Genomic DNA, 20,853 nt, shown 5'->3' on the forward strand with positions numbered 1-20,853 from the left:
CTATTACTGTCCACTGGTGCTTCATAATACTACGTTACTCTGTGACTCATTAGAGGTTGTTTCCTTTTTCTTTCCCGATGTATTTCAATTAAAATAGTCGTTCTGCGCACCATTTTGTCACTTTTCCACTTGAAAATAAAAACTCATTCTTAGAAAACAAAAATCTATTTATGTCTGCAAATTGAATGCTATCAAAAGCCTAAACATTCTCTATTCTTAACACTGTAGCGATTTTTCTCGCAAAAAGGAAATTTTTAAACTTAAACCACTAAACCACTAAACTAACTATGATCTCTTCTCAATTTTTAAAAGATATATTTATGAAAATACCTGAAGGTCGTAGACACAAAAGTCAATATATTTATGAACAAGCTTATTGCTCGAATTTTAAACTACACTGTACCAAAGAAACTTATTATGTTTTACATTGTTTGAAATTCCAAAAAATATTTGTCTAATTTCCAATAGATTTGTAGCATAGTTTGAAGCTACCCGTCGTTTTCCCTGAAATTTTTAAGCGTAATCAAATTTTTTAAGGAGTATCAAATGGTGGCTTCAGAAATGCTACAATTCTTTTAGAAAATATTGTCAGATTTGTTCATAGTTTCAACGTTAATATCTTCTGGATAACAACGCTTATTTCGATGTCTACTTTTTATCCGCAAATTGAATCCGGAATGAGCCATTACCCCGAATAGTATGAGATACAGTGCAGTATCTTGTTTTGCGGGCAAAAATGCGTTTCTAATGAAAACTGGTAATTAATGGCGCTTAAATTCGTCGGTAAAATGGTAAACCGAAGCGGATTATTTGTAGGCCAAAAACATTAGATGATATGATTTTATATGATATTTACTCATAAAGAGTAGAGAAGGAGCAGAATGCAGGGAGCGTAAGGGTTTAGGCGGTAAACTAGGAGTAATTACAAAAAAGGAGAGAGGAAGTAGAAGCGTGGAAAGCAAGAGAAATCGTGATCTTTGTAGCCATAGATTTTAAAAGTATGAATTCAGTGTGTTGGTTTGTGTAACCTAGAATAGACGTGTGTGATTAATAAAAGATTTGTGGAAGTGAAAAAACGTGTCCCAGGCTCATTCAAAAAAAAAAAAAAAGGAAAATCACTACCATAGCAGTATAAATACCCTCATGTCATCAGAACCGAAATCAGTTTCTAATAAACCACCAGTTTAGTGTGTTACCACGTGTTTCTCTTTAATAAATCATAGATTATAACTTTTTAGTAAATAGTACATCAACATAAGGGATCAGCTTCAATTCCGGATGAGCCTTTAGTATTATAATAATCTTCTATCTATATAAATAAAAATGGAATGGTGTTTGTATGTCACGAAATGGCTTACGAACGGGTCAACGGATTTGACTGATTCTTTCTCAGTTTTGTTCGTCAGGGGTTCCGACGTGTTCGTGTGTATACAAATCCCAGGATATTCACCGGGAAAGTTGAAAAAACGAGCGCGAACGAAACTGTCATTTTATATGGGACGATCAAAAGCATTTTTCAACAGCCTACTTGATGGCAAGACGAAGTTTGCCGGGACCACTAATAATAATAAGGGATTAGCCATAAATGCGTAACGCTTCATCAAGAAAAAGTACTTTAATGGTATGTCACATCGCAACTAACATTAACTAAAAAATCGTCACTAAAAGCGTTAAGATGGATAAAATATGTTCAAAAACAAATTTTTTTCTCAAATCAGCTATGACGGAATGTCCCACTTAGCCCGGATTCTCACTTGCCCCGGCATACCTTATAATAATAGAATATTGTGAAAAGCAGTTAGATAGAAGAAGCTGGCCTTTTCCATAGTAATTTCCGTATAAACATAAAATGGTGTGTGCACAGCCAAAACTCTTAGAACTATGGAAAAATGATTTTCATCATTGATTGACGTCGTTTAAGCATAGAGGAGCAAACACTTAAAAATTCGCATCAGTCTACCGTGCAAGCCGTATTAATAAAATGCAAACCGTGCAATAATCCTCGTGATGACGTATTCATGATTGAAACCGTTCCATACTTAACCCTCCCTACTGATGACCCCTTTGTTCTTCGGACTGATCGGCAAATGAAGAAGCTGTAAATATAGCACCCTTGGTCTTATCGCTATCAGTCCGACCGCTGCCTACCTACCTATATGGGACCGATTTCCAGAGTAGTGTGCAAACACAAACAAGGATGAGTATCTGGATGACTGGACTGAGGACTGAGCTGAGCATTCGTTCGCAGAATGACCGATTCCGGACGGTCAATCTTTAATCCTGATTGCGATTAGTTGAGTGCGAGCCAGCTGGTCGGAAGGTCCTCCGGAGTGATCCCCTTCTGCTGCGATCTTCTAGTACAGAGCTGCGAGACGTTATTTCCAACATTCCTCCATTAGCTATTAGTTATAATGCTGTGATTTTTTTTTCGAGTGCTTCCATCAAGTGCCAAAAAGTTGTTCCAGGGAGACCAAACACGAGGCTGTAAATCAGTGGTTACCATCAGTGGCTTTAGTAGTTTTTGTTGTTGAAGAATAAAAATGTCATCATGCTTGCGGGGTTTGGGTTTGTGCCGAGGTGCACTTTTGCTGAGAAGCAGATTCCAGCAACCGGTGCTGAAAAATGGCAGAAGTTTTTCGGTCGTTGGCGGTCAGGGCGTTGGACCGTACCTGACGGAGCAAGTAAGTAGTTTCGGATGGATTGTTTCAGGGGCATTAAACAATATGTGAAAACAACGGTTTAAGAAATCAATAGTTGATAATAAAATATTGTGCTGTAGGCGAAAAATTTCAGTTTAGTTTTACAGAAGATCTTTAAAACAAGAATTTCTGAACCAATTATTTAAGAAACAAGTTACAAAATGAATGTTTTCTAGTAAAAGACCACTTTCACTAGGAAACCTTAATTTTGTAACTTGGTTCTTTGGTACGTTTTTAAATTCTCTCAAAATATCTTCTTTTCAATCTCTATCTGAAAATTATGTGAGAATTTATCTGGGTGAATTATTTTAAATAACTCCTGATTTATCTTGAATATTTTCACGAAAAAAAATTAGGTACTGATTGAGATTATTTTTTAGTCAATGTTATATAAGAAGCGCAAACGGGAGTAAGTGACATTTTGGTCAGTTTTGAGTTAAGTATGCTGAAAAATTCTACTTTTCTAAATCTTTCAAAGGTATTTCTAGGTGATTTTTCCGTCTTACAGGAAAAATCACCAACTTCGTAGAACATCGATTTGTATTTTGCTTTTTTGCTGGAAAACCTTAAAAACTTCAACTTACTCAAGCTAGGTTTTTGGCACACACCTCATTGATTCTGTTAGTTATCCGAGTGGTTAGAATCCGTTTCTACAAAGCAAAGCTATGCTGAAGGTGTCTGGGTTCGATTCCTGGTGAGTCCAGGATCTTTTCGTAATGGAAATTTCCTTGACTTCCCTGGACATAAAGTATCATCGTACCGGCCACACGAATGCGAAAATGGCAACTTGGCAAAGAAAGCTCTTGGTTAATAGCTGTGAAAGTACTCATTGAATACTAAGCTAAGAAGCAGACTCTATCTCACAGTGTACGCAATGCAAAGAAGAAGAACAATAAAAATTGTGCTCTGAAAAGTTTACAGCTTTTTCGGTGGTGATTTAAAGGACGGTTTAAGTTTATATGGAAGTTATCATGGAGGAATCAAAAAAAAATGTTCCAAATATGTTGGTACAGTTATGTTAGTACGAACTTATCATCTCATAGTGAAAACTCATTCTTAAAACCTTAACAAAGGAAGTTGCTGGAGAAACTAATTCTATCCGATGGATGCATGAAGAGATTTTTATGAATTTGTTTGCCATTATTTAGCTTCATATGTGGTTGAAACCCTACAAACTTCCGAAAAAATCCAAACAAAATCAGCTCAAAGAGCATATTTTTTTTAGCAACTTCCTTTATGAATGTTTGTAGAATGAGTTTTCACTATGAGATGATAAGTTTGTACTTCCTTTACAGTACTAACGTGTATGGAATATTTTTCAATGTTTCTCCATAGTAATTTACATTCGTGACAAGGTGACCCATAATAGTGTGTGCTTTATATTATTATGCTACGTTCAGACTAAAGCTGATATTACGTAATATAGGCTCCCTTGATATCAAACTTTTTACATCTAGCTTTCACTGGAAATAAGAATTATGACGTTTGATATCAAGACGGTCTATATTATGTAATATAGGCTCTCTTGATATTATGCTTCTCGAGAATTTTTAGCATTTTGATCACTTTCTCTTTACTTCTTGTGTTACGCGCCAGGGTCTGGTACTAGTTGGGCACTTTGTGAATCTTCTCTGGAACCGCAGACCCTCGAAAAAGTTGCGCGCCGGTCGCTCATGCGCCACGTTGTGATAAGTTAAAACGATTTAAAACGCTTGCTACTTGAAAACAAGAAGGTAAGAACATTTTTATTCCATATGTTTTTATCGATTAAACAATTATGCTCGCTGTCCAGTTTAGGACTGAAGCCCTAAAAGTGATTCACTTCCTCGGCGAGATATTTTGACATTTCTTTATTTACTTTTTGGCTGGCGCACAACTCGGCGCATGGCCCACCGGCGCGCAACTTGTTGGACAGTCTGTGGATTAAAGTAAAGATTCGCAATTCGCTCCCAAGACGACAATTCGTCCGGTGGAGAGTGCTGCTGTCGTCATGATGATGGTTGACGAGAGCAATGTCAAACTAATTCATGGTTTCAAAACATTTGGAACAAAATATTTATTTTCACCGCTTGAGTGAAATAATGTATGAAATAGAATGAAATTCAATGGTACAGAATTCATTTCTCTACCCAATGGTATTTTTAGAGGCAGCGGACAATGTTTCGAAACGTGTTTTATTCAAGTGCAAAAATCGCTCAGGCGAAAGTTCCAATAAAACTAACCTCACATATTCTAGTTTTCCAACCTCAAACTAGTGCTCCTACCAGCCGGATCTCATTTTTTATGAAATTAGTGGAATAATATAAAAAACAAACGTATGTAGAACATAAAGAATGGATATTCCTACCTTTTCCGCCTAACTGTTTCACTGTGAACCGTCTTATATAAGGAAAATAAAACATTTTTCGCCACAGCGGCATGTGATGGATGCGTGAAAAATCACATCTCGCATCATCTGACTAGTTGCGCTACCAAAGTATAGATGGCTAACAGTTTCGCGATTGGAGGCGTATATCAGAAACACTACATCTAGAATTACACTACACTGGAAATAAGAGATATGACGTTTGATATCAAGTTAGCTTATATTACATAATATCAGCTCTAGTCAGAACGTAGCATAAATCTGTAAGTATTATTTAGTATCATTATACATTTTTCACATTTCAAATGTTGCGGAAATGTCGAAAAACTATTTTCGGCAAATTTTAACATGTAAAAATGCTGTTAAATTAGCAGTGAATGGCGTCCTTACAGTACAAACAAATTCCTTGGTAGAAATGACAAAATCGTTGGTTAAAATAAAAAAAAAATAGGTTAGTGGTCTTCAGCAAAAAGTAGTTGATTATCACACTAACAAATTGAAAATTGTTAAATATAAGGGACAATAGGACAAGAAGGGTAAAAATCTAATCATTGCCACCCAATAATTCTTCGCTACTCTTCGCCCCTTCATTAAAATCTAATTTTGTACTAGAGTAGAGCAAAGACAACCAATCTCAATTTGAATACGAGTACACTCGATTCTGTTCTTGGGGGATGCGTACCGAGCAAACAAAAAAAAAATCCAATTCAAAATTTCGAAAAAAGTGCAAAAAAGTAACACCAATTCTCGATGTCTCATGCAAAAATAAGGTTTTGGCGGAAAAAAAAATACATGCACGGTCGTGTAAAAAAATCCGTACAAAACACAGAATCGGGTGTATTGTTAAATTAAAATAAATTGTATTCACTGCCAACATTGTTGCAGAGTTAGCTTAATAATAAATACTTGTTATATTTAAAAGTTCTACCTTCATTTCAAAACTCTCAACCAAAATTTATTTTAGTGATCATGACTTCGAACTTCTACAAATTTAGAACTTTGAAGTAAAACTGCAGAAGTACAGAGTAGACATATTCATATTTTCAAGAATGTCGGGAAATCAACCAGTCAACCAATATTTAGATTTTTCATGTTAAAATGAACTTCTGGTCAAAATTTCAATCAATTTGGAGAAAAATTAGGTGTGCTTCAAATCAATTATGTATTTTTAGGATAATTTCAAGCTATAAAAAATTATAACTACCGAACGGAAGATCAAAAATTATTGGAAATACCTCTACACAGTAGTTGATTCAATTCTACGAACTTTTGTCGAACATGATTTTAAGATTGGAGCAAGTTTTAACATAGTTTGGTTGAGGTTTGTGCTTCGAGGTTCTTGAAAATCACTATTTTTAGGAAGTGTTCTCTCTAAAAAACATACCTGTATGAAAATTTAGGATTTTTATCTTCCAGAACATGATGACTACACATATCTATAACTCAATCCCGTTGAAAGTTACAAGTTATCTTACGAAAATAAATTGTAAAAAATAGTAACTTAGGAAGCACATATGTGAATCCACTGTGGGGGAGCAAAGAGCACCATCGTGAGCTTTGTGGAATGTAAAAAATGAACACGTTAGCACTGCTTTTTCTCAGTCGATGATGATGATTGTTTTCAAATCGTTCTGAATCGTCAATTAAATGCTATCAAAACAATCATCAATCGGAAAGAAAAAGCGATGCTAACTTGTTCAATTCATTCATTCGTCGGTACATGTGTCATGCGTGATTTAACTATCATCAGGTTGCGATGCAGTGCTCGATCATTGGACATTTTTTGTAATTTATTGCTTTAGGTAACATGTAAGCTGTTAATGGTTAATGAATTCATAGCTTTACAATGTTCTATTCCCGTTGACTATGGTCTGAAAAAATAATGTCAATGTGTGTTTTTTGTACCATATATATTCAAAAAACTGTGATTTCAGGGTACTGCGGAAAACAAATCTCGATCAAACAATGTTAAAACTCAATTTGATCTTATTTGCGTGTTCGACAAACTTTAACAGAATAGAATTAGCTTTCAAGTAGTGGTAATAGCAAGTGGTTTTGATTTTCCAAATGCTAGTTATGATTTTTCAAACATTGATATAAGCTCAAAAACACATTTTCAACTTGAAGCAAATTTAAATCTTTATCAAATGAGCTGAAAATTTGACCACACATTGTTCTTAGCATGATAATTCGGAATACTGCTTGACCGGTAGATTTCCAGACATTTTTTCATATATGAACAGGTATAGTACAGAGCCATAGTTTTCATCATAATTTACTTTAGAAATAGCTTACGAGAAACACACTTGGTATCAAATAAGTTCTCATTAAGTTTTTTAAAACATTTTCACTATTATTGTATTGGATCTAGTTAGTTCATTTCTAGCTGGGTTAAAATTCAAAATAAGAAATCAACCCATGTAGACCTGAGTGAAAACAAATAGAACCATAAAAAAACATTGTATTGCACTTGCTAACTGTAATGCGATAATAGATTTAAATGCAGTTTTCTTAAAATTTGAACGAAAAAACTGCTTTTATTTTTGATGATTGCTGATGATTGAATGGTGCATTCTTGAGCCTTAAACCTACGGAATATTAGGCTGGAAATTTAAAGTGGCTTTTTTCGAGGTGCCCAAACACAAAAGTGTTATGTAATTTAAAATAAAATCTACTATTTTCAAGCTTTCTAACGATATTTGTAGGTTATTTTTCTGCTCAACAGAAAAAATAACATAATTCATAAACTCGCATAACTGACTGGACTCGCATAAAGACTGGACTCGAAAAAAATGAGACACCAAATGATCACCAAAAAACTTGCTTTAAATCGGTTTGTCCTTTTTTCTCTTCTGGAACATTTCTGGAACCTCCTTGCGGGGCGTACCGACAAAAAAAAATCGAGGCCGGGGTTTTGTTTGGTGTCCGCCTTGATGACGAGACAGCCTGGCTTGACCAGCCACTGACGGTACAGCTTCCGGGCACGCAATTTGGCCACCGTGTTGTGACGATGTAAGCTGGATGAACCACTTCGACGAATTGACCTTTTTGGCCACGGGGGCCTTTTTGAGTGGGAAGGTTCAGGTTATTCTTAAAGTACTGCCTTATCTTTCGCGCCTTCTCTGGATATTCCGTTTTTGGTTTTCCGCCGCTTCCAGCCGCTCGATGGTTTTCGTCTCCTGGAATGTCTTCACTAACCGAGACACGGTGAAATGGTGGATTCCAAGCCTTTCGCCGATCTATCTGTGCGGCTGATCAGGATTATCGATCACAGCACCCTCTTCTTGTTTCGAATGCTTCTTGAAAACTACTTGACAGATCGCGATAAAACATAAACATAACACTCTAAACTAGTTTTACCAAAACTTCATTATTTTTTACCCACGCGATAAAAAGTTACACCCAAAAAAAAGTGTTTAAAATTTGTATAGAATGATAAAAAATGCTGAAAAAACTTCAAATCAGATTTCCTAAAAACTCGATTTTTGTCATTTATACTCCTTTGCTTTTAACTCCCTCATTGTCATTAAAAATAAAATATAAATATATGAATATCTTTTACGTTTATATCTTTTTTTAAAGCAATTTTATTTAACAAATTTGACAAAAATAGACCAAACTGCTTGCCATGGAAGAACAGCAAGAATTCTCTCTATGAATTTGTGATCGAAGTGCTAATCACAAAACTTAAAAAAAAAAAAACTGAAGATTCTTGGAAAACGTATCTTCGCACAGAAACTACTTCAAATATTTAGTTGGAATTTGTCCAACAATCCTGCAAACAAATTTCAGAAGATCTTCATCAGCTGCTCTAAATATTTTTATGAATGATGCCACAAAATATCAGTGGGAGTTTGGTCAAATCTTTTTAAGGAATTGAGCTATTTTCAGAAATTTCTGCTTACAGCAATTCTGAACAAGCCAAGTTCTTCTAAAGAGTGTGCTGTGGGAGTTGTATAAGAATTAAAAATCGTCCAAAGATTCAGAAATGCTTTGATATATCAATACAAGAGCAGGGATTCAATTCGGAGAAGAAAAAAATGAGAGTATGTCGCACGTTTCACTTGTTTATCATCTACTGCTAAATTGCCCATAACAGCTATGATAGAATTGGAGGATTAACGCTGAACGATGAAACCCATATAAACTAGCTTCAAACCTGATGAGCACTATTGCTATCAAATGCTTGGAGATTATTGGTCATGCCAGTGAAATAAAACTGGCGGGTTTATCATCGCTCTCTCTTTGGGCTCTCGTTCGTTGCTGATATTTAACATTGCCGATCATGGACCGATACAGATGGGATCCTGGATGGGATGTTCTTCTTCGCTTGGCTTCGATCGTGTTTCAAAACCAAATGAGAGCAAATTCTGCAATGCTTGATCAAGACTGATCTCACGTACACTGCCGTTCTACACATAGGTATTTGTCCCGTGATCCATAAGGTTTACATAGGACATGGGACAAGTAGGCGTAGAAGTGCAGTGCAGCAATCGCTAGTACCACCACACTGGTGCTGTGTATAACACGATGGCAATGATCTTAGATTAACTTAGGGGTCATGCACAAATTACGTCACGCTCCGAGGGGGGGGAGGGGGTCAAGCCAAGCGTGACAAGTCTTACAAAAATTTCGGAGGGCTCATACAAAAAACGTGACAAAGTGGGGGGAGGGGGTCAAAAAAGTTGAAATTTAGCGTGACATAATTTGTGTACCATCCCTTATTGCTGTTTCCAAAGATTCGTCAAGAATCTTCTGATAATTTTCTTTTAATGTTCCAGACTCTTCGTAAGGAATCATTCCACGAATGCACACGGCAATTTGTCCCAGAACATATACAGTGGGGAATCTAAGTCCGTGTAGTTTCAAAATCCATACACTACGTACAAAAAGTAGGCGTTTTGTACGAAGTGGACGGATTTAGATTGATTTTTAGGTGTATGGATTGCAATCCCCCAGTGAACCACGTATCGTATAAGAATGTGCGGCTAAAATCTCATATTCATACGTCAAAAATCAGAATTACGATTCATTGTTCACAAACTTTGTTGACAACAAACCATGCCGTAAATAGTATAATCTAGAATCGCAGCAAGTTGTATTAACTGACAGATCATATATCAATGCAGACTAACATAAATGAAATCGCAATAACTTAGCAAAATTTGCCACCCGAGGTTGGTATTTTCTGGGTGTATATTTTTCTAACATGGCTTTTGTCAAATCCGAATGAATGTGTAAAAAAAACTCTTGGAAATTAGAAAGGAAATAATGGAAAACAATTAAAAGCTTCACTTTTTTGCTCCTTCACTCTGTAAGAGTGAGCCCTGGGAAATCAATGTAAACGAGTACTGTAGGAACTGAATTTTCAAATACCACTTTTACTGGAACACGTTCCAATAATGGAGGAAGTGCTTTTTTTTAAAGATATCATGATTTTCTCATTCTATGATTATTCTTTTATTTCACGTAAAGAACAGAAGAGCTGTAGAATGACGTATTCGATTAAGAATAACGAACATCTGATATTATTTAGCGATTTTTCAATACTCAACCCGTTACTATTGCCGCTACCACTGGCACTGACGCCCTATTTATTTTAACCATTGTCGCTTTGTGCTTCGCGAAGGGTTTCTGTTCAAAACAAATCTACAAAAACATCCAAGAATAAATGTTTCATTGAAAGCATTGATCGGAATGTCTTTCCTAGTCAGAGGTTCGAATAATCATTTATTGACGGAATATTTTCGATACATGAATGGTGTAGCTCTTTCTTCTATTCATGAGCTAATATAGATTAAGGTTTTTGTAGAAATTGAGCTTTGTTGATGCGTTATTTTTTAGACTTTTCGAAACAATAATTTCCAAGATTATGGATGACACTACCAACGATTCATGTCTCAAATGAGTTCATAAAATGATACAAGCAAGGGAAATTGCGGTTTTCACTGAAAATGGCATCGCCAAAAACGATTCTGTTGTAAAAAATTTCATAAACATTTTCATTCAGCAAAATATGCGAATAACTAAGGACTGTTCATTTTATAAAGTGCACACTTTGTTTATGCTATATCTTTTTTATTTATTGATAAAATCGTAATCGGTTTTCTGTGCATCGTTCAACTATTATTCTACACTGCTACGAAAATAAAAGATCGTAGAAAATGCTTTTGGTTGAAGAGCTAAAAAGTTGTCCAAAAACTCCTAGGAAAATTATATTCCACTATTCTCTGACATTAGGTAACTTTAGTGATTTATCCATTTATTGCCAAATTTGCTGATACACCATCCTTTCGCTCCCAGCGAAGGAGAAAGGTAAAAAGCGTGTTCAAAACTAGTTTAGATTACTAAAGAAACTATATTTGTATAAACGTGAGTTAAATCGTAAGCTTAAACCGCAGTTTTAAGTATAATGTTTACTCTTCATGGTCTTTTTACTAAAAAGTCTCATACTTTCAAAATCATGCACACATATTTATTGATCTACAGCAAATTCTAAACGTTTTTCTACGAATGATTCAATTGGTGATCTCTGAATGACATATTATGAAAATAATATGTGGAAAATAAAATCGATTTTATTACAGCAGTGTTGCCAATTTTAATGATTGTCTATGTACTTTGAAAGTTCTTCGAAAAATAAATTCATTGTTTTTCTGTTGTGCTTTAAATGTGACATGGGGACTGAATAAGTAACTCTATGGAGGCATAAGTTATTTTTCATATTAGTACTACATTAGCACTTCCGTCAGGACGTACTTTAAGCTAAAAAAATGTACTCATATCGGTCCCCTTCAAATTAATACAGTGACCGATACAAAAAAAGATCCACTCTCAGTTTATAAGAAAATTGCTTCAAACTTGTGGTTTTTTTGAAACTTATTTTTATATCAGTTTACGTAACAGAAAAGTAAACTTCCAAACTTCATTTTGTCATAGAAACATCATTGATTTTTATTAAAAAGAAAATTTAAAAAATCATATCGCTTTATACTTAGGTTTTTGAGTATGACAGAAAAAATGATCCACTTCATGTTTTTTCACAAAACAATAACAAAAAAAATCAAAACAAATCATTAGTACTCAATATGACCTCCTTTGGCCTCAATCACCAACTGAAGACGCTTTGGCATGCTTTCGACGAGGTTTCGGAGGTGCTGTTGGTCTAAATCGTCCCAAACCTTTTGCAGGGCTGCAAAATACGCCTGTTTATTTGTAACACCAGTTTTATCCACCTTGTTGTCAAGTATTGCCCAGAGATTTTCAATGGGATTCAAATCGGGGCTCTGGGGTGGCCATTCCATGGATTTGATGCGGGTTGACCGGAAGAATACTCGTGTTTTTTTCGCCGTGTGTTTGGGGTCGTTGTCTTGCTGGAAGGTGTTATTATTCTCCAGTCCCATTTTAAGCATCGATTCCTCCAGATTCTCACACAATATGTCGATGTACCCTTCTGCCGTCATAATGCCGTTGATTTGGGCCAAGTTTCCCACGCCAAACCACGAGAAACAGCCCCAAACCATAATGTTTCCACCGCCTTCATTGTTGGTTGGAGATGTCTATCCTGGAGCCCCTCATCGCTCTTCCGTCAAACTCTTAGTCGCCGTTTCTTGTTGAAGAGCTCAAACTTTGACTCGTCTGACCAGATGACATGCTTCCAGAACTCCAGGGGCTTGTTGATGTGGTTTCTGGCGAAGAGGAGTCGTTTATGTTTGTTGACCTAGCTGATCATTGGTCGCTTTTTAGCAAAATAGCTCTTCAATTCCCGTTCTGCCATGCGTCGTTGAATAGTACGTTCGGAAATCGTCAAATCTAGCCTTTCCTTAATCGCACGCACGGTTGTGCGTGGATCTTTCTTGATTTGCCGGATGATCAGGTCGTCGGTTCGCGCACTGCTCTTGCGTTTTGATCCTCTTCCCGTTCGATCAGCAACACTTCCGAACTTTTGGTGCTTCAGTATTATCTTTTGCACTGCGCCACGGCTCAATTCAAACTTCTCCGCTATTTTTCGTTGTGATAGGTTGCGCTTCGCATCACGCAAAATAAGGTTTCGGATCTGCATTGAAATTTTGCCTCCGCCCATTTTTCCACAGCTTCCACAGCTTTAAAACCAATTCTTTTGAACACTTGCAGTTGACTTAAGAGCTCTACAATTTATGTTAGCTTAGCTTAGCTTAGCTTACCCGACTAAGGGTACATAACAAAATTATATCAGCATATGTTATTATGTTATAATTTTTTTTCCAACATAGGTTGTTACAAACTTGATGCAGGATGTTGTTAAAATAACTAAAATTATAACAAAAAGTGTATGAATAGTAACATAAACATAACAAAATGTGTTTTAATTCTATCAAAAACATATCAAACCAAGTTATAATGTTTGATACAAAATATCAAAATTATAATACTGTTCGATATACGATAATATTTTATATTATTGAAATGCATAACTATCTATTTATTTTGTTATAAAGTTGTTAAAAATGAACAAAACAATATCTTATAGGGAAATAAAACACATTATGTTATATTTCTGTTTAATTATGTTCTACGGATAACGGAGCCTAACAAAATTATATAATAATATGATATGTATATCATATTCTGATAAAATTTTATTATATTTTTGTTACAAGCCTCTAGTCGGGTAGCTTAGACTGACTACACATATCAATGGTTGCTATTCCGTGATTGACCGAAGTCAGTGAAAATGCACAAAGAATCAACTAGAAGTTCGGCTGGGATTGGCCATAATCTTCTTCAGTATGCATAATTCAGTGCCTCTATTTACACAGGGTCAATAACGGCGCCGGCCACGTCCTTGCAGTCAGGTGGGATTGGGGGAAGGAATGTTAGTGTGTAACCTTTGCTTTTTGGAGACCGTGTTTGCCTCTGCATCTCCACAAAGGTTACTGGGAGGGATGTTTGTTAATGGGGAGGATCGTTGGGTCATAGGATTCACTTTGATAAGCGATTAGACCATGATAAACAATGATTTGTGAGATATATACATGCTTATACGTAAATATAATATTTTCATTTGATATGAACAATTTCTATGTAGAGGAAAATTATGCCGACACTTGAGGTGACGAACCATTCAAAGTTTGTTGAACAAATACCTAAATGTAACATTCCTACAGCTGTCAGGACGAAAGCATGTGTTATTATATTTTACTCATTTGAAAAGAAACAAAAAACTCGATTGGTTGGGACTAGAGATGGGCAAAATGGTCGAATTATGGGAGCGATTCGTAAACGACTCACTTACAAAAGTGAATCGACTCTTATGATCGACTCAGTGACTCGTTTTATTAAATCAAAAATGAATCATGTATTTCGCACAATAAGCGAAAAATATTAAAAATTTTGAGTCAGTACATTTTTCATGCTGCTACTTGAACTATTCATCTATTCCCGACTTTTTGTCTAAGATAAGTAGAATTAAAAAATATTATCCCAATTAATTTTTAAGGCTTTTTTTTTCAAAAATGTCGGTGCAAGTGAATCGTGACTCTTTTGAAATGAACCGTGATTCGTTCACTCATTTTCGAGAGTCGACTCTTTTGAATGATTCGTGAGTGAGTCGCCCATCTCTAGTTGGGACATCATAGAACACTCTTATTCTTATGCCGACACTTACAGTGGCGAACCATCCAAAATTTGTTGAATAAAGTGAACCTTTCGCAAGTCTACACTTGTAGGGTCGAACCATTCAAAGTTTTTTTAATTACAAAAATAAAGGTATATAAGAGGTGTTCTGAAAAAAAATGTTAAACACAAATAAATCATGAATCAGAGTTTGTGTCGACACTCACAGTGACGAACCATCCATAGTTTGTTGAAAAATCATATTTACATCCCACCATTGTAACGATTGAATGTGCAGTCATACATATTTTATAGATTAGAAATAGTAGCATGAAACGAGCTCACCAATTGATCCGTTATCCTTGACTGAGCAGCCACAATCCACTTTCGGCTTCACTCGTTTGCTCGGCTTTAAAAAAGCACTCAGGAAAAAAAAAATAAGCGCGCGACCCAAAACGAATAAAAAAAAAACTGTTCGGGCTTTCTTGACGCACTGCCCAGCAGCAAGCGTCAAGGTCGAAGGATCAAACAGAACTAACCGATCGCGGCACTTTTTCAGTTACTCCAACCGAACTCACCGATCACGCCACTTTTTCACTTACGAGACCGACGCGCGACATGTTTGATCCTGCCCTCGTCGCTTGCCCCGGGAAAAGCAAGTGTCAAGGTCGAAAGATCAAACAGAACTCCTTAAGAGCTCTACAATTTATGTTGTAGACAAACAAAAACAATGAAGTGTCAAAACCGGGGGCTCACCAACGTAAATTACACGAAAAATTAATTTTACGGTAGTGGATCTTTTTTTCTGTCATACTAAAAAAACTAAGTAAAGAGTAAACTTATTATTTTTTATTTTTCGAAAACAAAATCAATCATGTTATTATTCTGGAATGAAGTTTGGAGGTGTATGTGACTTTTACATTAATTGAAATTATGATAGGTTTAAAAAAAATCACAAGTTTGTGCAAATTTCGATATATGCTTGGGGTGGATCTTTTTTTGTGCCGGTCACTGTAATATTTTTCTCTAAAAATATTGGGGAAAAATTATTTTATTATATTTGTAAAATTGTTGCTCCAAAAATAATTTGATTTTTTCCATAAGGCTTCTGATTGATGATGCTTGCAAAGAACAAGCCTTTTTGAAAATAAAAAATATATAGATTTTCCAGCCATTTTCTAGCCATCATTGATTTTAATTACCTGCAAAAATGGACCGTTCTAAGAGTCGTTTCATATTCGTGTGAAATTCAATTATTTTGGTTATATTTTATTATCACAACATTGAACAATAGGGATGGTACACAAATTATGTCACGCTAAATTTCAACTTTTTCGACCCCCCCCCCCCCTTTGTCACACTTTTTGTATGAGTCCTCCGAAAATTTTGTAAGGCTTGTCACGCTTGGCGCGACCCCCCCCCCCCTTGGAGCGTGACGTAATTTGTGCATGACCCCATACCAGTCGAATGATGTACAGAAAACCGATTGAAATTTCATTGATAAATTAAAAAGATACAGCATGCACAAGGTGTCCAGTTTATAAAATGAACAGTCCTTATGATGAATGCAGAATTTCCTTAGGAAATTGGCTACCTTTAGGCGGAGCAATGGGTGCCAGTACTTGTTTTGAAAATATGACACTTGCAACAAGTGCATTTTCAAATGAAATTTTCCAAAAATATCCAAAAAATGATCAATGTCACCCCAGATTACGGTACCGTAAACCAGGTTGCAGAATCATATGAAAAGTGGTAACTTGAGATGTTGACCCTCTCTACCAAATATTCCAGAGTGTCCTGGACTGGTTTTGTGTCCTCTAGGTGGCTAAATTCAAACTCATTGAGCACTAAACAAAATGGACGCACAATAGGATTCTAGATCAGGAGAAGAATAGTTTATCACTTGCAAAGTATGCAGGACTTCCAGATCCTGTTTTGTGGCCTCCTGATGGCCACAATATGTTCGTTTGATAACATAAGACCAGGATTGGGGAAAAATCTGAAATTCATTCTACACTGCCCATAACTGCATATTTGTAACATTCGACAAAAGTAGGCATTGAGTAAATGGAGCAACAAGTGTGCGTTTTGTGGCAGTATGGGAAGAAACTAAAAATTATATAAATTCCTAACAACTCAAAAATGCTTATTTGAGGCTGAAATTGTGTACAGCGAATATTGCCTGTTAGTTGAATAGCCAAAAAATATTTTTGATGGAAATTTCATTGCTACTACATTACTAAGCGCATGTATAATCTCAATGTGACTGTTATGCGGTTATAATTATCAATGTGACAAAACAACTTGGTATTTTTTTCGAATTTTCTAGAACAATCTCAGAGATTTCGGTAAGTTGATCGAAAGTATTTGTCATTTGATGACTCTCCCCGGTATTAACTCTAAATTGTCAAAAATGTCGAATGTGACTGTTATGCAGTTATGGGCAGTACAGTAGCCAAACAAAGCCAATCGCAGTCAGCGAAGCCAGTGAAACTCACGCCTATCGCTGCTGTAGGCAAAGAGCCTTGAAAATTGCAAAACACCCGTTGCTAAGGGCAACCCAAAATTACTGTAGAAAAATGTTCTATTTCCCGCATTTAAAGCCTTCAATGACACTAACGATTTAGAAAATTCATGCACCCAACATAGGCTACTCGATGAGATTCACGTTTTTGAACTACTGTACTGGGAAAGCCACGTGATTTTCGCGAAATTCAAGTCTACTACTATTACCATTCCCAGCACTGCATAAGACGCTACTAGTTAATAGTTCAAAATCAAAATGGAGACTATGAAAAATGGAAAACTAAGATGTTATCAAATGATTCTATATTCAAATAATTGAGGTTAGTTTTGCTTTTTGTAACACCTAGATTTGTAACCCAAAATAAGGAGGGTCAATAGAGTATCCCCAATATACCATGTTTTAGCCTCACTTTTCCCCTTCAGTTGAAGTAGCTTCAAAAAGATTGTAATTTGGATTGCTTTTGTCATGGGCTTTTGAGTGATTTTTACTTTTTCCATTGCCATTGGATAATGAATAAAGATTTATAGATCATTTAATTTGTTGATCGAATCCTTTGTTCACCTATAGCGCAATATGAGAATAACTATGAATAATAAATTTCAGCGAACTAGAATTCCCTTTGATGAGTACATAACCTCAATTGACGTCAAACAGATTCGTAATGATCCGATTTCTGTCACGTTTGTTGTCCTACGCACGTGTGCGTTACAATAGTTGATAATGAACGAATGTTACAAAGCCCTGAACCCTTCCGGGATGGTGCGAAACAGCCCATTTGCGTCACCACTGTAAACGATGATGAAGCGAGACAGTTTCTGTAGAACATATTGATAACATTGCCAATGCTTCCTACTGTTGTCTATCGTCTGCTAGTTTGAACCAGATTGATATTACGTTTTGATTAGTTTTACTCCGCAGTAATACTTATTGTACCAATATCATTATAGTTTCGTTCTTTACTATCAGTATTGGATTCTTTTAAAATTGATTTGTAAATACTTGCTTTTTTAACTAGTACGTAAGTTTGAGACTCAATTGCATAATGCTACGAAGCCAAAATCGCTTTTCTTTATGTATTCGAATTCTCAAATTATCATGGAGCACTAGATCAAACCTTTTTTAAATGTGTTGTATGAAACAAAGTGTGAATGGAGAGTATACAGTCGCCTCTCCACATCTCGATATCGAAGGGACCATCGAGATAGGGAGAGATCGAGACATAGAACAAATTTTTAACGAATACTAGATTGAAAATCACTCCGTTGCCAGGAAAATCGAAAACAAACAGATGTCATTTCGTCTTCGCAAATTGTTTTGAATTTCTAAAATCTAGTCTAGTAACCTTTGATAATGGGCACATCGACATACGGAGAGAAAATTGGGAACGAAAATCACATCGAGATAGGGAGATATCGAGATGAGGAGGATATCGAGATATGGAGAGTGAAAATGTATGCAGAATGAAGGGACCGAAAAAAACATCGACATAGGGAGAGATATCGAGATGTAGAACATCGAGATGTGGAGAGTCGACTGTAGTATTTAACGGTCATTAAAGTACATTTGTAAAATATCTTGAAATGAAGTGTACCGAGTAGAAAGATTTAAACTCAAGTGCAATCATGGTGCATCAGTGCTGTGAAGCAATCGTTTCAATAACAAACCCCCTATTTGGCAAGCTTTCCACACAGTTGCACTTGTTTATCTCTTTAGCCGAGTGAGGGTCACTTCCTGGCAGGCACTCGACTGATTACTGAACGATGGACTTTGATATTTTATACAACTCAATCTACAGTCGAGTTTGCGTTACATCAATCAAATCATCCCCCGCTCGGTCAGCCGTCGTCGATTGCCGTTTGTTTGTAAACAAATGAATGTTTTTATTATGAGTTTTGTTGTTGTTGTTGTTGCACAACAATATCCGGAATCTGGACTTCGAATCAGCAAGGAGTTTGTGGCATACATTGAAGCAAACACTGACTGTTGATTTAGAATTTAATTGAATAAAATTTTCATTTTCGGTTGTTGATCAACGGTACACTTTTGCTAAGTGAGTTAATAAAAACGAGAAGCAGCAAGTTTGAACAACTCAATTGATATTCAATTTTATTCGGTGCACAGCAGGGTGCGGCTTTTTTCCCGAAGTTCGCTAAATAAAAAGTTCGTTTGCTTTTCCTAATTCCAATCACATTGGAACCTCAAAGTTTGAGCTAACAGAATTATTATTAAGAGGTGGTTCATGCGACTTGAAGCTGAATTCTCAATTTACAACACATGACCTTGAGCTTTACAATAGTTTCGTTAATTGTTAACCAATCAACTAAATCTTTTACCATATTTTTCTTTTTCTTCTTCTTAGCATTACGTCCTCACTGGGACAGAGCCTGTTTCTCAGCTTAGTGGTCTTATGAGCACTTACACATTTATTAACTGAAAGCTTTCTTTGCCAGAGTTCCCATTTTCGCATTCGTATATCGTATTGCAAGTACGATGATACTCTATACCCCGTGAAGTCAAGGCTTTGCTTTGTAGTCGCGGACTTTATAGGCTTTAGGTTTTGTACAACTTCGAATAATAAGCCGCACCCTACTGCACAGCAACCATTTAACAAAAACCGGTACTTCAACAACCTGCATTCCTACCAAATTGGTTCCGAAACGCTTTTCCCACCCAGAACGGCCCACCACGCGTCTCCATTTTCCAATTCTCATCACAAGTGTAGGTACGAGATAGTTTTATCGCATCCGGTTTTAATACAATAGCAAACAAACTATTTACAATTACAAAACAATCTGTCGGGTGCAATCTGTTCAAACAAACATTCTGGGAAATGGAAGCTTTTATTTTCGTTCCAGCTGACAAACAAAGCAAGCTGCATTTTTTTGATTATCAATGCCGTAACATCTTTCCTTTCGCCAGTCATTGGATGCGATGCAATCGCAGCAAGCGCAGATTCCAACCGCTTTCAAGCGCTGTCTGAGTAGCAGAATAGAAAAAACACAACGTGCTGGCACTTCGGAACAAAAAACTATGCAAAAAGGACATGATCCATTATGTCGTTAATAATTTTCCAATGTCTCTTTTTCATAATGGTATTAATGCCACTTTGATTGTTATATTTTCCCCATTCTCCTCCGTTCTCCATTTTCCAATAGTGAGTGCTTTTTTTCTCCTCTGCACGACGGTGGTTCATTTGTTCGATGGAATGTGAGTATTTCCGGTATCTTTTTTCCGCACCCCTCGCTGTGAGCAGCATTCTTCTCGTGCTTTTAATTTATTGGGCGCCATTTGTAACCGACACTGTGTGAGGAAGCACGAGGCGTCGGCATCGTCGTCCATCCCGTCGTGTCCCGAGGAAAAAAGAATATACACATAAAAAACATTTAATGACACCAACTTGTTCCTTTTTCGCACCGCCATAAATAGTCAGCAGTGGCGCTCCAGTAAATTTATTATCGGTACCTGTGGGTTGAAGGTATCGGGCGCCACTTGGTGTCACGTTCGCTGCGGGGTAAGTCTATTGGGTTTTTTGTAGTGAAACCCGGCCAATCACCAGAGGCAATTGGACGCAATCCGTGGTGACCGTTTTCGTGGAATAAATTTTTAACCTCTCTCTTGGGTTTTACGTCATGGGCTAAAATACTGCAAAGAAAAATGGCTCTAATGGG

At 36.3% G+C, this 20,853-nt stretch overlaps 1 protein-coding gene across 1 annotated transcript in view; it reads left to right on the plus strand.

Annotated features, from left to right (window-relative positions):
• Window positions 1-2,251: 2,251 nt before the first annotated feature.
• LOC5568426 (delta-1-pyrroline-5-carboxylate synthase) overlaps window positions 2,252-20,853 on the plus strand; it is a 42,067-nt gene continuing 23,465 nt past the window's right edge. Inside the window, exon 1 of the mRNA XM_001652204.2 lies at window positions 2,252-2,681. Within this exon, the coding sequence (XP_001652254.1) occupies window positions 2,541-2,681 (141 nt within the window). The 5' untranslated portion in view covers window positions 2,252-2,540. The remainder of the gene's footprint in view (window positions 2,682-20,853) is intronic.

The sequence above is a fragment of the Aedes aegypti genome, chromosome 3 (genome assembly GCF_002204515.2).
Source record: "Aedes aegypti strain LVP_AGWG chromosome 3, AaegL5.0 Primary Assembly, whole genome shotgun sequence".
In the NCBI taxonomy this organism is placed as follows: domain Eukaryota; kingdom Metazoa; phylum Arthropoda; class Insecta; order Diptera; family Culicidae; genus Aedes; species Aedes aegypti.